We start from the raw sequence: 18,243 nt of genomic DNA, 5'->3' as shown, positions 1-18,243 counted from the left end.
AAATGAATAATTTGTAAAAATTAATAACTCTCTTTGTTTCATGTTAAGACTTTTAATGTTTTTGTTATGATATATTTTTCTTGCACTAAATTGACGCTAAATTTTTCTTTTATGTTATAATAATTTATGCCTTTAAGTTCTTGAAAAAGGTATCTAATTACTGATAATAATTCTGGAGAAATCTTTTATGCTAGTTTTGATGAAAACAACTCATGAGTAAAAATTTTAAGCATCTGCCTAAAAATATATTCTGCATATCACTTTGCAGTTTAAATTAAATACTTAATTCAATATTATTTTTATTGAAAGAAAATGTTGAAAAATGAAATCTTGTATAAATGCTATCAGGTCAACATGCAGTCCAGTGTCTGCATGTTTTAGTATAGTGTATCATATTTCAAAGCAAATCACAGTTGTGTTTTACAAGTTAGGAACAGGAGATCTAAAAATAATTATTTTTTTATAATATTCCTTTGAATTATTAAATATTTAATTTAGAATGCATGTTTAGTTTAGTTTAATAATTTATTAGCATTTGAGACAAAATTTAGGCAAGCCGCTAAGACTAAAGAGTTAAATTGACGCAATCTTTGTCCCGTTCGATGTAATAATTTAAATTGATATTACAATGTTTTCTTGCCATTGTTCAAAAGCCAGTTTTTCAGACAAAGAAGCAACTAAAAGATAATTTTAATAAAATAAATGCTTTAATGATAAATGTTAAGTGCTTAGTTAGAAACTTTAAAAATTGTTTGATAACAAACCGAAAAAAAAAATCTGAATTTTTATAAGTACTCAATCCCACTTTCACTTATAATTTTTTAATGAGCAGATAGAACTAATACTGCTCAAATACACATTATATTGCCTCCTTAAATATCTTCACCATGGCTAATGTTGCTCGCCGCTGTGGCTCAGGTTCACAAGTGCTCAATGGGTAACGTCATATGAGCCACACTTCCGGCGTCATCCGTGACAAAGAACCTAATAGTTTAGTATCGACCATTAGAAGAAAATAACTTTGTTTCTACTCTTGTTATATCACTTTTCATTGTATCAAGCATTCAGTTTTATCTCTCTTTTATGTTTCTCAAGGAGACAAATAAAACTCGAGAGACTTCAGTTCCTTGAGATTTCTTCTAAACTTCAAAAATTCTAAGAATTTCAGAAATGTTTTTAAGCTGAAAATGAAAATTACCTTTTTTTGTGTGAATTTATTGCATTTTAATGTACAAGATTTCACAATTAGAATGAAGTCTAAAAGAATTTATTTGGGAAAATTGGGACTTTATTGTGTACATAGCTGATAACAATATAATTAATAGAAATACAGACTATGACAAAGCACTATTTTGTCTTTTCTTTATATAAGCATTTAAATTTCATGCTGAATAAACAACTGCTTTCTAGAAGTACTATGATTTTTTTGCATTTATTTAAAAAACAGAAGCCTTGCTACTTACAGAGGGGGTTAGGATATTTCAATTTGATTCCAAGTAGTTAAAAATTGGTACTTCAAGTCTATTAGTTTTGATTTTTATTGCCTCTACCTCATTTAGCTTTATTTGACTTACAAGTCATTTATCAAAACAAAGCAAACAGCTGTGTTTGAAATATATTAACTAAGGTAATATGTTTTCTTTCCAAGTAGTTCTTAATTAACACTACAGATTTCTTTTTCAAGTGTATTAGCTTTAATTGCTATGGCCTTTTACTTTATTGTATTTTTGACCATTACCATGATTTTGAAATTTAATTAATTAGCTTTTTAACTTACACCTAAAGATTTTTCAAATTCTCCTTGCAGAGTCACGATGGTTGACTCAGGGGATATAGTGCTTACTTCCCATTGAGATGACCCAGGTTTAAATCCCAGCATTGACTGGGCAATACAAATTCTCTGCTTCCAGCTCGTACTGACTATTATGCTGACATAAAAAATATCAGTGGTAGACAGATCATAGTCTAGAATCGCCTTGCAATCGGGCTAACCATGGGAGGTTATCATGGTTTACCTCTCCATGTTATGCAAAGGCAGGTTTGTTCCATCAAAAGTTTCTTCACGAAGGCTAGTTTGCCCCAATGCTTGATACAGCAGTTCCTTTGTCTCCTGGATTGGGTTCAAAATTACAAGGCTATGGAGTTGAACAGTGACTGTGATAAACATAGAATTGGGTCGACTGTTCAGCACCAGTTATGAAATAAAATGTAAAATTCTTCTTGTATTTGACACAAGTCTTTATTCACAACTTTTAATTTTGCCTTATCTTGTGAATCTTCTCAAATTTACTGTTATACCTAATAAATAAAAAAATAACGAAATAAATTATAAAAATTGTCTGTTTTCCATTCAAAGAGTACATGATCATTGATTGATTATTTTATGTTCATAATTTCAAAAGCAATTTATTCTTCAAGAGCAATTTTTATTTATTGACATTTTATCCTTATTGATTTTGATTTCTTTTAGAAAATTCTCCAAGGAAGGTTTCTAAACTGCCTGGGGATATTACTAATGTAGATGATTTCGTTCCTGATGATGCAGATCAAACCTTCAATTCATTTTTAGAAGAGTCCCCTAAAAAGTCAGCTGATGACATAAGAACAGAAACTCCCAAACTTGAGTCTGACAGGTATTTTTATACTTTTAGCTCTAGTTTGTCAATTTCTAATCATTTATTGCTTTTAATTTTCAGGGATGAGATTTTTCCGCTTTTTAGCGGATTTCCGCTCTTTTCACTTTTATCTCTTAAATTTCAGCTTTTTTTTTTTATCAAAAATTCAGATTTTCTAAAAATTTCATTTTTTTTTAATAAGTATTCCACTTTTTCAGAAAATTCACCGATTTTCAAAGAGAAACAGAAAATTCAAACTACATAGCTACCAATCCTTTCTCATTTTTACTTATTTTACCTATTATCTCCCCTTTTACGCGCAGCAGATAAGATTTTTCGAATTTTTTACCTGCTCTCCAGATAGATCCGATTTTTGTAGTTCAAACGACACAATTTTAAGATCAACTATCGCGATTCTTGTAAGAAGTAATTATTTTTTTAATTAGTTACTATAAAGGTGACTGTTTTTCTAACGACGATTATTAGTATATATAAATGTTACAGCATCAGAGAAACTGGAAGGGAATATATTCAAAACTTACATTCTGTGCTTGCAAAGAAGAAAAAATAGGACTTGTCAGAAGATGTTTGAAGATGGACTAACGACTAAATATAGCAAACATAAAAGATATAGCAAACAAAAGCAATCACTTAGAAAGGGATTGAATTAAAAAAAAATTATAATTGCTGTTAATTATGCTATAAAATGCAAAATTCTTATCAAATAAAAAAACAATTATCTAAGCAGTTGCTGATTGTCATGTAATTTTTCAAACTAAAATAGCAATTTTTGTATGTTAAGGAGTTACTATATATTTCTACTTCACTGTTATTGATATGTTTCAGAGGGCTGTAGTTAGATTAGACTATAATATGAACATAATGATTCGGTCCATTGTTAAAGTTTTTTTTCCCAATATAATTTAAAAAGTAATATTACTGATATATTTGCTATAAATCATATAACAGTATTTATTAAAAGAAATGAAATATTAATATATATTCTCAGTAGTTTTAATTTGCTAAACCAGGTAGTTTTTCAAGTAGTAATTGTCTCTTATGTGAACTGAGGAAAAATATAATTTCCAGCTTTATTTTTTCAATTGGTAATTTTTTTTTTCACTAAATGTTAAGTATCAATGTAATCGTTTTTATAATAATAGATTAGTACACAATTGTATGTCAGCACATTATTTATTACCTTAAATTGTCTGGAATTTATTATTAAAGGGTTGCTCTTGCGTAAAATTTACTATCGTGGAAATTCAGCTTTTTTGCGTTTTGGCTAATCTCATCCCTGAATTTTACAGAAATTAATTTTTACAATGTTGAGCAGTCGCAATTCGTTTAGTAAAAGTATAAAAACTATGATATTTGAATCTGACTATTTTTTTAAATTTAAAATAATATTTTGCTTGATTTCTAATCATATATCACTTTTTATTTCAAATAAATTCATTTTTAAATATTGTTACAATTTCACTGAAGTATAAAAAAATTTAAACTAAATAAAAATGGAAAAAAAATGTTATTTTAAGTAATGAATTTTGTTATAAGTATTTAGTTTTTCTCTCACTAAAAAAGTTAAAGTTAATGTGTTAAAAGTTAAGATAACAGACCATATGTGCATAGATAATTGTATATTTAGAAATTAAATTTTAGTTTGATATAATCATGACATTTTAGTCATCTATTAAAAGTTTTCTTGTTTAAATACATGAATAAGTAATTTATTTTAAAACCACTTAAAAATTTATAAACGTTTAAACAAAAACTCTAATCTTAAAGTAGTATCGTTAAAATTGACAGAAATCCTATAAAAATAATTTTTTTAGAAGATATCATATATTATCTTTTGTTTCTTAATATATTCATAGGGAAAATGTTATTTTCTAGACTCACTAATATCAAAATGTGGGGAACTGGTTTTTAAGTAACATGTAGATTTTAATTTTTGATACAATCACCTAAAATCTTGTTTGGTTCCTTTTAGATAGTATTTTTAAATAATGCCATTTTGTTATTTTTTTAAGCAAGATTTGCTTTTTTAAATTAATATTTTTGAATGTGTTTTCTGCTATAGGCTAGGAAAATTTGGGAAGTGTTCTTTCATTATTAATTTAACAATAAAGGATAATCTTCAATGTTAATGAAAATTATAATACAATATTTTAAAATGTTATTGGAAAAACTTGTTTTTTAATATATTATTTATTATTATTAATTACAGTTTGAAATAATTGTTTAGTAATGCATGATTTCTCCCTAATGTTATTCTTACATAATTTTTTATCTTTTTGAGCTTTAGAATGCTATACTGTAGGAAATATTGCTATTAAAAAAATAATACTATATTTAAAGAACTATATTATTATTTATATACTCTGTGTTTGATTTCAAAAGCGATGAGGAGGATAATGTTGCCAATCCTATGGTAGCTGGTTTTCAAGATGAACTAGATCCAGAAGATGCTGTCACTCATATACAGAGTTTTAAGCTGAATAATTTAGAAATTGTTAATGATCCAAGTTCAGAAGATGAGGATAAAACAGTAATAACAAATCACAGTTCAAACTCCAGTGTTAAAAGTAAGTAGCATTTTTTCTGCAATATATATACAGTAGAGAACCGATTATCCGGAACAATCGGGACCATCGCGATTCCGGATAACTGATTTTTCAGGTTTTCTGAATCGCTACAAAATGCCGTTTTTTTAATGTTTATAAAACGAAACTAAAAAATTATTTTTAAACAGTTTTAGAAATAATAAAAAATGATAAATAATAATACACTTAAGTTTAAATAAGGAAAGAAATTATGAAATAAAAATTATATACAGGCTTATATATGTTATTAATGTTATTATTAACATTAGTAACATAGTTATTAATGTTATTATTAACATTAGTAACATAGTTATTAATGTTATTATTAACATTAGTAACATATGTAAGCTATTTGTGCTTATGTGAGATTCGTCTACAAACGGCTTTTGATCCGTCCTCTAAATCAGTTCTTTCGTCAACTCGATACGCTGTACGCTCTAAATAACAAAATGGGCTCAAAATCTTGCAGGAAAAAAATTTTTTTTTAATGGAAGAAAATTGATTTCCGGTTCCGAATTTCATTCCGGTTATATGGTTTTCCGGTTTTCTGATTTCCGGATAAGAGGTTCTGCACTGTATATATATATATAAGAAAGCTCTTTAAGCGCAGTTTGATTTGTAAGACAATCCATGTATAAGCAGAGAATGTATTTTTTTTTCAGTAATTCCTCCAAAATTCAGAAAATGTATGTAGATCATAAGCTTGTAAAATTCAATAATGCTTGCATCTAACATTACATGTATATTGGCCATAATGGAAAAAAAAATTTCCGTAACTTATAAGCATACAGTACCAATAACATATAGTACCTTGAACTTTATAGATGACAGTGAGATATTTCATTTATGAATTGGGCATAAAATTTTGTAAAGTTACTTTTAGTTAGTTTTAAAGTTTTGTAAATTTTGTAGTTTTGTACTATAAATGTTAATAATAGGCATCCAGCAGAAAATTTAGTAAAGAAAGTACTAAATGTGTAAATAATAAGAAATAGGCATTATTCTTTTAAGTGAAAACAAATTCTCCAAATCAACTCAAAACTTAGATTCAGACTTGAAAAATTTGAATGACTTTGTTGTGAGACTCAATAAGTTTTAGGACTCAATTTTCATTTTCTATTATTAATTTTATTTTTTATTACATATTTATGTTTTTTCATTATTATTATTATTTGGTATTTTTTCACTTATTATTTGATTTTACACTTATAAATATTACTTTGTACTATGCTTTGGTAACTTAGCCTTTAGCTGGGGGAGGTTCATACATAAACTGCCCAGTGTTGTTTAACTTCAAAAAAAAAAAAAAAAAAAAAAAAAAGAATTCAGTGCTTCTAGGCCTATACATGAAAATGCATTGTATTTTTCTTAGTAATGTAATTAATGAACTGTATTTTTCGAAATAACAAGTAAATGTGGACTCACTGCAAATTAATTAAAGTGGTTTCCTAAAAACAGAGCAAAATGTTTTTGATTTACAAAATATTTTGCAATACACAATATTATTACATTATATGCTTGTTAGTAATTGTAAATGATAAACTGTATTATTTAAATAACAATTAATAGAGGTCTCGCTTCAAATTATATATGAAGTTAATTAATTGCAATTAGGACTATTTTGTACAAACAATTTTCTAAAAATGAAAAAAAATTATTATTTTTTTTTTTTGATATGCATAATATTAATTGCAAAATGTTTACATGAAAAATTTATTATTTCCGAGGTATTGAGTATTAAAATTTGGCTTTGATTCTTTTAAAATATGGCTTAAATATAATTTTTTTTAAAAGCCTTATTCTTATAACCACAAATTATATATATTTTTTATTTATTAATTTTTTTATTTGCAATTTTAAAACTCACTGAAATAACACATAAAGCTTATTCTCTACACATTAAATCTGTTTTTAAAATATCGAATGTCTGTTGATTTGAGTAGCATGTTTATTCAATATAAGCGTTTTTTTTTTTTTTTTTAATGAGTGAGTAAGTAAGTTAGTAAAGAAATAAATTTATTGTTCGAAAATTGTTTTTTAAGTGGCTGGTAAAATATGTAAAATTATTAAATAACAGATTTTCCTTGAGTTTCAATTAGTTATTTTTAAAAATGTGACATACAAGAACAAGTCTTGCGAAGAAACAAAGGCTTAAAATCGAAGCATGTTTAAAAAAAGTTTTATTACATAATGAATGGTAATGTGATCATCATTACATATAACACAACATTTAGTTAAGTTAAAAATTTCTAAAAACATTATTTATTGAAGCTGTTGAATTGGTTATTCAAGCTTATAAAATGTATAATAACAATTAAAAAATGTTAGTATTTCTGGCTAGTTTATGGATAGTCTATAAAATGTATTAAACAGATATTGGCCTCTTGGATAGTTTATGTAATAAAAATTTATTTTTTAAAATTTTAATTTCAAATATTCTTATGTGTAATGAGGGTTGTTTTTATGATTTTAGCTAACCATCAGAATTATGAGCCACCTCTTGATATAAAGGTAATTGCTAATACAGTTGTATTTATTTCTTTATAATTGGATTATAATTTTTATATGGTATGTAGTGGTAGTTAAGATGTTAATATTCAAATTATTGTCATAATGAAAAGAGAATTAAGAGTTTCATACAATTAGTATTGTGGAAGATTTAAAATGAATTTTTAAAAAATTTATTTATATGTTAAACATTTTTATTTGTAAAAGTTGAATGGAAGAATCGTATGTTCTTATTTTTTTGGGAAGGGTCGTTTGCTCGACTGTTAAGCATTCATTGACTGATTTTTTCTTGTTTTTTTTTAAAATTTTAATATTACAAATTGAAATAAAGGCTATATAGAATCAAAACTGCTGTAACTTCTTACTTTGAGTTATTCTGTTACGGTTTGACAGTAAATTTCTGAATGTGTAGCTTTTTATAGTTTAGTTTTGAGATAGTACTTATTATGTTTATTATATTAAATATGAATGTCTTACACATTTTTAAAATTTTTTTTTCTTCATTGATATTTTTGCAACTAATTTTTCTTTTTTTCTTTTATTTATTTATCTAAGGGGAAAAATGTTATTGCATGCAAATGAGTATAAAAATTTGTTTTTAGAAGAAAAGTATTGGTTTTAAAAATTAGATGAAATAAATGTTTCTTAAGATTAAAAATAAACTCATGTTTGTGAAAATTGCAACACCATGAAAGACTTATGCAAGTGAGCTGAAATTTTCAGGAAATGCAAAGTAGAGCATAATATGCAAATGATTAGAACTTCAGAACCGTAGCGCATGCTGAGCAGCGCCCTCTGAACGGCTGATGGATCCGAATAAATAAGACGGCTGTAGCGAGGCGTGTATGTTTATCGGTGGTAATCTACTTGTGGTAAACGTTAGCTTAGTCGTTACTTATGTCTCTTTGACGAAAGAGAGCGAGTTTTCAACAACTTGTGGAGTTTGAACAGGGGAGAATCATCGGCCTTCGACAAGCTGGATTATCTTATCGTACAGATGCCGCTCGTGTTCAGCGTAACAACAGCACAGTGATGCGTGCTTGGAATCAGTGGACGAACGAGTGTCAGACAACTCGGAAATCCGGGAGTGGACCCCAAAATGTCACGTCTGCTCGCGACGATAGACACCTAGTCCGCATGGCTCTGACTGACCATACGGCTCCCTCTAGACAACTGGCAGCACAGTGGTCAATAGCTACAGGTGTTTCATTGTGTGCTTCATCAATTCATAGACGTCTGCTGAAGCGTGGACTGCGCACAAGGGACTCCTTTATACAGGATCCCCCTCACGCTAAACCATCGCCGCCTGCGGCGGCAATGGGCCAACCAGCGTAGGGACTGGCGTGCTGATTGGCAGCATGTCGTGTTTTCCGATGAATCCCGCTTTAATTTGTGATACCATGATGGCCGCATTCATGTCAGACGCTATGCCGGTGAACGCCACCTTCTGGAGTGCGTTATCGAGCGCCACAGTGGACGAACACCCGGAGTTACGGTCTGGGGTACCATAGCATATCATGGACGATCTCAATTGCTACGAATTGTGGGTAATCTGAACAGCAACTGGTACATCAGTGAAGTTCTGCAGCCCCAAGCTGTTCTCTTCCTTCAAGCCTTGGCAGGCGCTGTATTTCAACAGGACAATGCCCGCCCTCATATTACTAGGACTGTTCAATCCTTCCTTGCATCGAGGCAGGTACAGCTTCTTCCTTGGCCTGCGTATTCCCCGGATATGTCCCTGATTAAACATGCGTGCGATTTCATTGGTCAACGTCTCACTCGTGATCCTCGTCCTGTTGCTTCTACAGACGAACTTTGGGTACGCATGCAAAGAAAATGGAATGCTCTTCCTCAGACAGACATTCAAAATTTGTTTGACTCCATACCACGTCGTGTAGCAGCACTTATTGCGGCATGTGGTGGTTACACAAAATACTGATTTTGATCTTTTGTTATTGTTTGTTTGCTTTGAAAGTCTAATCATTTATTTGTACTACTACTAGTCAGCTGTGTATAAAATTTCATTTAATTATGACGATTCCTTCATGGTGTTGCAATTTTCACAAATATGAGTTTAGTTTTAAATTAAAAATTTTGTAATTCTGGGATAGATTTTACGAAATTTCATGAAGTTTGTTTTAAGAATTATATCCTTTTTATTAAATGTAATTCCAAGCATGTGTATTAGACAATAAAATTGCAAAATGTGTACATAAAAATAATCACAGACGGATTTATATTGAACAAGTTGAATTTGTGTCATATATTATTTTTGTGCACTTTTGAGTTTCCTATTCCAAGCTGCTTAAGTTCATCATATTTATTATTTGTGCTTGCATCAACATAGTCATGATTCACACTTCATTTCCAATGTGATCATTCTCTCTAGAAATTGGCAAAATTTGGCATTGCAAAGAAAATTCGCTATCAAATCTAGTAATTTGTGGAATATTGTGGTCACACTAGAGTGTGAAGTGTGTGTTTCACTCTATTATTACTATAAATACTGTTTTATATAGAAAAATTAAAACTATATTTGCAACGAATTATATTAATAAAGTAAAAAAAAGGCTAATAATGAATGTTTAATTTCACAAAATAAACATACTATAATTTCAATTAAATTTCTAAAAGCATAAAAAATCAAAAGTACTTTTAAAAAACTAGCAATATTTACTTCAAACTTTGAATAAAATTACTAATTATGAATGGAGTAAAAATTAAAATTTCCTTTGTTTTACATAAAACATTAATACATGCAAGAATAAAAAATTAACTATTATAATTAAAAAGAATTCTTTATTTTAACAATAATTTAAATCACAAAAAATCTAGTTTTTTTTTATTTTTAAATTTGACTCAAATTTTATTTGACCCTATAATGTGAATTTCATTAGAATGTAGTTTTATACAGAGAAAGTATAATAGATTTTATGAATTTTTTTTCTATTGTGCTTTAAATATATTAAGTATGCATTCCCAATGAATAAATAAGTCCTAAAAAACAATTTTAATTAATTTGTATTTGTTTAACTGCCATTTTGTGGTTTGTGTTTTTTAGCGTGGAATCAGTCCTATTTTTCTTTTAGTAGTCTACTAATTAATAGTTTCACTTGGATTTTTAGGATATAGAAGAGCCTTCTGTGGAAATTCCTCCAGATGTTCTTCCTGTCAGCATGCTAACATTAGAGGACGAAGACTTAAATATTTTAGAAAGTATGTACGACTACAAACGAAAAACTTCAAGTGAAACTCCCAGTGGTAATTTTCTTTTCAAAATATAATATTGCTTTTTTATTATTGGTAATTATTAAATTCATATCACAGTATACGAATGTTAAAATTTAAAAAATATATGTATGTAGCACATAGTAGAACACATAGCATGCAATCTTAATAAATAATTCTAACAATTGGGTATTAATTTAAATTGTAATTAGTTTTTAAATGCTTTTTCGGGAAATTTTTTTGGCAATCCAATATTGACCATTCTTTGAGTTATGACCTCTCTCCGGCATTGAATTTTTGTGACATGGAGTGGAAGGTGTCATTCTTGTGATGTTTCATGTGACTATGATTATTTTTAATATCATAATTATTTTGAGAGACCAATATTGAACGTCATCATTCTACATTGAATGTCATTATTACCTTAGTCACTTAAGTGCATGCACAATGCACAGAAAGGGAAAAAGTAACTTTTGATATAATGATCAGATTTTCATGTGCTTGGACTAAATCTCAATGATCCAATTGCCTTACCCTAAATATTCTAATTCATTTGTGAGTATGATATTTTATCGATCTTTTGCACAGTATTTTAAATTATGAAATCGGAATTAAAAATGTACTTTCTTCAAGCAAACATTATTTTTTTTTGCAATGGATTTAGATTCTTGATCCTTCAGATATGGGAAAAGACCACTCTCAGGTAGTTGGAGGAAAAAAGAAGTTGACAGTTTTGGGCCCCTTAATGTTAATTTCACTTTTTACATTATTTTATTTGCCATCTCTCTGGAACTAATGATGTGAATCAAAAACGTTTTGCATACAATTATGAAATCTTGTTTGTCCAAAGATAAATCCACATGAAATATTATTTTTTAATATTTTGCTTTTTTTAATCATCTAAAGATTTTTTTGTCGTAAGGTAAACTAGTTTTTACATTGATTTAATTCACATAATTTTGAATGATTTGAACAATTTGAATGGAATCTGTCAAAAGAGTTTTTGAGAAATAAGAATATGAAAATACCACTACATGAGTTGACAAAATGTATGAAAAGTACACACTGTACTTTCGTAATCAAATATGTATATTTTTCATTGTAAAGAAATTTCTTTGAAATAATTTATTTTTAATTTAATATTTTATTTATGCATTAAACTTGAAGCTTAAATAATTAAAAAAATTATACATATATATTTTAAAGAATTTTAACGACTATTTTCTTCTGTTAGTAAACTTACAAAAACTCTTCATAAATAATTGTTTTACTTGTCTGCAGTTCCATCCCGATCCTCTCCCAGCGCAACACCAGAAGGTTCTGAAGCTGTGAGTGAAGATTCTACATCGACAAAAACTAAAAAACATAAACACAAAAGTAAACATAAGGTAGTCTATCACTTTAGCTTCTTATTTTTTATTTACCCAATAATTATAATGCTATTTTTATTTTAATTTTTTGTACACTAATTACAATAATATCTGTTATTTAAACTGCATATCACTTGTCAAAAAAGCTTATTCTTTGTGTGAGATATAATAATTGTGGATTCAGTAGCAGGGGTCTGTCGAGGGCAAATTTACTACTGTATAGCGATACCTTCACAAAATACTTTTATAATAGCAATTTCTAAGATCCATCCCCCCGCTCTTATAATTTTGTTGTTGTATCCCCGTTAAAATGATAAACCCCAGGTTGATTACGCTTTTCGAATTGCAATGGAACTTATCCCATGGATTGTTTTATGATGTATAAGAATTCGCTTCCCATACGGTTTGTAAGAAAAGTGCCTTTCCTTCCCATGCCTGACTAAAAACATGCCGGGATCCCGAAATGTCATGGGAGAAAAGGAACTTCAGCTACTTTGTTCCTAATTGAAGTGGAAGAAAAAGCGCTAGTGCCATGCAAGCCCCATTCTCGTTGTAATCTATTGAAAAACGGAGCTTTTTCGAGTAAAAGGAGCTCTTCAACTAATAGGTAGCGCATGTTTGGTCAGTTAATGCAGAGTGGAAACCCTTACCGGTCGCTTATGCCATATTAGAGCAAGCTTTTTTTTAAAAAATGAAATGACAAGGCTGTCCCTCTATAAAGTTTACAGGAAGTCAAAATTCGAACTATTATTTTAAACATTATTCGAAATTTATTTTAATAGACCTTTATTTTTTTTTCTTCAGAAATTTTTTTTCTGTATGACCCTGTCGAAAATGTTCTCATAATGAAGATAACTTTTAGTGCTAGTACTATTAAATGTATGTTTTTATAAAATTTAAGTTGAAAGTTTACTATGGGCAATGATTTTGATGGATTTTTAAATTTGGATACAATTTTAAGCCCAAAATTTTACAAAAGCAAAATTATTTTTGAACATGCATGTGGGAAAAATATGCATCGAAATTTACCATTCATAAATAATTTTTACTTGTAGTGACAATTTTTGAAAATATGTTCTTATTTTATACCATATTTTCGTGTTGAATTTTTAATATAATTTTTAATTTTTACAAATTATGTCTAAATTTTCACAAAGTAGGTACCTCTTAAAAAAACCTAGACAGACCCTTGAGTTGAAGCAATTCCATAAACCACATAACTTAATGCCTTCTAAAGACAACAAAAATTGATAAATTTGTAGGATTTTATTTATTAATACTTCAAATTTTATGTCTGTAAATACTATTTACTTAAATGTATATTTTTGAGTTTTAAAGCATTTTAATATTAGCTTGGTACAGATCAGGGGTGGGCCAGGAAAATTGAGAAAAAGAAGTTTGGTGGGCCAGGTAAAAACTTCTGAAATAAAAAAAAAACAATATACAAGTTTTAATTGAAATATTTAATGAGATGAATGAAGTTGTGACTTCATTTTTCCTTATATAAGTTCCTTACATTGAGGTTCCAAGTGAGATGTACTTATTTTAAGGAAGGAGGCTAAATGTTTGTCTACTAGTCTACTTCTGACATGATTTTTTCTAAGGTTCATCATTGCAAACACTTGTTCACATATATAAGATGAAGCATACATAGCACTGATTTTCTGGCCATGAAATATTAAATTTGTGAAACTAGCTTTTGGAAAATGATTTGTAAAATTCAAACTTTGGCGTACTTAGAAACCAATTTAGATGGCGCCAATTTATGGCTATTTTATAAAGAACTTCTTCTTTCAACATTTTACCAATTGAAGCTGTCTGTGCTAGCTATTTCCATCAATTTATGCTTTGTAGAACGAAAATAGAGAAAGTAGAAAGGTCATCAGTAACTTTGTTAAAAATGAAAGAACAAAAATAGTTTTGAACAAAGTAGACAAGAAAATGATTGTATATTGTTTATATTCGTCACGAATCGGCAAAATCGAACTTTATCGGCCGAATAAAACTTTCCGGCTCCCGCATTTGGCCCCCGGGCCGTAGTTTGCCCATCCCTGGTACAGATATACATTGTAATGATTAGTATAAGTTTAATGATTTGTGAAATGATCTATCTAATGCAAAATTCTAAATAACAAAAAGCCTTACATTTTGCAGTTTTTGTTATAAAGATATTCGGTATTAATTTTATTTTGCAATTCTTCTTAGCAACAAAATTTCCAAAAGGGAGAAATTCGCGATAACATGGCAAAAGAAGGCTGAATTGATAATAATTGAAAAATACTTTTCTCTTATCTCTGTTCAGATCAGAAGGAAACTTATGTTTTATTAATAATTGGTAATTAATATTAATATTTTTCTCCCACTTATGTTTTCAATTAGAGCCAAATAAATCACTCTCTTTTCATTGAAATTTCAATTTTATAATAGATTCTATTGTAAACTACAGAAAGTCCTGAAAACTTTTTTTAAAAAAGGATGTTGGAAATAAATAATTAAAAATAAACAATTAAAAAAGGCGTTTTATTTTGTATGAAATTTTTTTCTTTAATTTGTTCTTGGCAAAATCTTAGTGGAAATGTTTTTCCACATTTTTCTTCCCATACAGAATTTCAGATATTGGTTAGTTTAAAATGAATTTTATTTTTCATTCTAATTGAAAATTTTGTTTAAAATGTGTAATTTTTTTAAATTACACTTATATGACTAGAAAGCTTTATTATTTTTTTTTCTCTTCTAAAAAGTATACTAAAAGTAATGTAAGATTTGAATTTTGCATTATTTTTGTGATAAAAGGTTTAAAAAAAAAGACACTGGGTCAGTTTAGGGAATGGTTATTAAAAATAAAACTGCGTAAGAAAAAAAGGAAATACACTTTCATTGTTGAGCTATGTTGAATTACTCCCTGGTTGTTTAGTTTTCTGTAATAGGGAACAGATTTCAGCTGCTTAAATCATGCAATTTTACATCGTTAAACATCATTTTTTGAAAAGCCAACCATACATTTATGGAGGAGAAAACTGAGAAATGTATCAATGAAATTCAACCACATTATGCATAATAGCTTTATAAAATTTGATGATAGTGCATGTAGAGGCAATTTACCCGATATATGCTGTTCCATACATAACTTTTTACTGTATACCTTATAAATCAACTTAAAAAAAGTCACAAGTTTTTATCTAAAACCTGCGTTTTCTACAAAATTACCTCATAAATGAGCCATAATAATTCCATTAAAGTCTTATGAACAAATATATTAGTAGCTAAGTTTAACCATTGTAATTATTTTTAAGGATGAAACTAAGAGCCACAGGAAATCACACAAGCACAAAAAACATAAAGAGAAAGAAAACACGAGCCAGGCTGAAACTGTCAAGAAAAAGAAACAAAAAGAAGTTGGAGATTTGGATAGCTCTTCCGACGTTGATAGATTGGAAGAATTCTTAGGGAATGGGGACTCGGAAGTGTCAAAGCCGCAATACGAAGTATTCTAACCAGTAGCCTCTCTTTTTAAATTTTCAAAACATAAATATGGTTGTCTTTTGATGACTGGACTAAGTGTAGAGCCTGCCAGATATTAAATGCATTTGCTATAACCAGTTTCATGTATTATAAGATGAGACCTTCTGGTTTTGAAACTAGTTCTATCCAATATTCAATATTTTGAAAAAAACAAACTTATATATCTTTTTTTATTTTGCCTTAATTGAAAGAGAGAAAATACTAAAATAAATGATTAAACAGAGCTGTGTAGTTGATAGTTAAAATATTTGATTCAAATTCAACTTTATGAGAGCTCGACTTTCGCCTATTTTCACCAAAGCCTACGAATCAGTTTGTGAATTCTGTCCATAATAGGTATTACGGGTTTTAACTCATGATTTTTCTGGGATGACCAATTTTTTGTTTGGTGAGCTTATTTTGTACACACAATTATAAATATTTGCAAAAATAATGTTTAAGAAATCAAAGCCTCTCTCTTTATATATATATCTATAGGACATTACTTTTAACTCATTGAAGCAAATTTCTCCAAATTCTTGACTCTGACTCCACAGTTTTGATTTTAATCAATGCACTATCTTGAATGCATATTCATCTCTACTTTGCTTTATACTAACCTGTTTTGTGCCAATAAAAATTTCTTTTTGTTGTTTTTCCATCTGTTAAACTAATTAGGTATCTTAAATACAGCAAAGAGTAAAAGTGATTTACTGCCACTTTAATACTTTGGATTGAGCTGGTTTTGATTAAAACTGATTAGTTGCTGGATTTTATCGGTTATTTTTTGAGTGAAAAACTAATGGTACCTGCTTTTTTTGTAGCTTAGTAGTCAAAAAATGCTTAATGTTTCAATTAAAAAATGAATTATTTTGTTGTTATTAAATATGTTCATTTTTATATTAATTTTGTTTCTTAAAATATAAGAAATTCAACATGGAAAGAGCTTTTACTATAAAGAAAAGTTGATTTTAATCAGAATTAAAAGGTTAACGAATCAGAAGAACTGATTAAAAAACAGGTAGTTTGTTAAAGAATTGAAAACGAAAGTTAAGATGTTATAATTATTCATAGAAATACTATAAATGTTACTTATTATTTTTTTACTGTTTATAGTACACATAGTTTAAAGGTTGTCTAACTTTTCTATTCCATTTAAGTATAAAAAGTTTTCTTTCTTATATGATACATAGATGATTCATTTGAAAAAAAAAGGTACAATTTTAAGATAAAAATGATTTATTAAATTGCTATTTTAAAAAGAAACAGCTTCATTATATAACTACAGTATATTTTAATTTGTATTATATTATTATGTCACTTAATAAAAAAAATTATTGAATTACTTCATAAAATGCAGCGATTTGTAATAGCAAATGTGTTAAATATCTCAGAAAAGCTGCATTTTCATACAAGTGCTTTTTCTGTAAACAAAAAAAATAAAACATAATTGTACCATCCATTTGAAAATATTGTAAGCTGTCCAAATGTTCAAGATTGCAAAATTTTAATTTTTTATTGAATTTTGATGTTGTATAAAGTACTTAAAAATACAAAGTTTTGTTCAAATTAGCCAAGTTTTTTGAAGCTGTGCAACTGAGAGAAATGTTTGTAAATGTTTTTTGATTATTATGCATTAAAGGTATTATCTTAAAAATAACGTATTATTATTTGTTTGAATTTTTTTACCAACGTTGCTTACCTAGTGAAATATGTAAAAATAGAACACTTATTGGATATGAACATGGTGCGTAGCGTTTTTAAAAGCTCTTAAAGATGCTTTTTTCATCGAGTGTTTTTATAAAGTGTTCAATTTTTCCTTTTTGGAAGTGAGATTGTTTTCTTTGTTGTCCTATTCAACATTTTCACAATTCATTTCGACATAACGTACAAAAGCGCCAACTATTTTACATGTTTGATGTAATACTTGTGAGTCTGCATGTGCGTATAGTAAGCTGGGTTCGGTGAGATTATTGCTCTCTCATGTGCAACTCTGCTGCATTTTGCCTGATATTCTCTATTTCAGGCTTCAGTTTCCACCCTCTGAAATTGAACTGAAAAATCTCTTGATCATTTTTTAATGGCTAATATATAATCAAGAAAAAGTTTTTTTTTTGTCAGAAACTAGTCATTTTATCATGATCATTGTAAAGTCTCTGAAAATTATTTTGCTAATGTAGATAGGGCTTAAAAAGTACTTATTTTATGTTGAAAGATTTGGCTACATACCCTGATGAATTTTAGATCTTAATGCCACTAAGCTCTCTCTGAATTATGGTGTTCTTCCACAAGTGTTAGATAGGGAATTAAGTTTAAATTTAATTCTTATTAGATATGAATTGAAGGTCTTATTAGTATCGTTGATTTATAATGTTCTTACACCATCTTAGTGGAAGAACATGCTAAGTGGCACTT

The 18,243-nt window shown here is 28.3% G+C and overlaps 1 protein-coding gene across 6 annotated transcripts in view; it reads left to right on the top strand.

The window, feature by feature from the left end:
- The window catches only part of LOC107442335 (rab-like protein 6), a 38,751-nt gene extending 21,266 nt beyond the window's left edge, over positions 1–17,485 (top strand). For 5 of the 6 annotated variants that reach the window (XM_043048201.3, XM_043048202.3, XM_071184413.2 and 2 more), the window contains exons 12-17: positions 2,471–2,633; positions 5,019–5,203; positions 7,695–7,732; positions 10,855–10,990; positions 12,239–12,345; positions 15,621–17,485. In XM_043048201.3, the coding sequence (XP_042904135.1) occupies positions 2,471–2,633; positions 5,019–5,203; positions 7,695–7,732; positions 10,855–10,990; positions 12,239–12,345; positions 15,621–15,821 (830 nt within the window). In that variant the 3' untranslated portion in view covers positions 15,822–17,485. The remainder of the gene's footprint in view (positions 1–2,470; positions 2,634–5,018; positions 5,204–7,694; positions 7,733–10,854; positions 10,991–12,238; positions 12,346–15,620) is intronic. The other variant, XM_071184416.2, reaches the window with a different exon arrangement.
- The last annotated feature ends 758 nt before the right edge of the window (positions 17,486–18,243 follow it).

Source organism: Parasteatoda tepidariorum, chromosome 10 (assembly GCF_982258835.1).
Source record: "Parasteatoda tepidariorum strain Cologne lab strain chromosome 10, Ptep-v5.0, whole genome shotgun sequence".
Lineage (NCBI taxonomy): Eukaryota > Metazoa > Arthropoda > Arachnida > Araneae > Theridiidae > Parasteatoda > Parasteatoda tepidariorum.
This window is presented reverse-complemented; position numbering and strand designations above follow the sequence as displayed.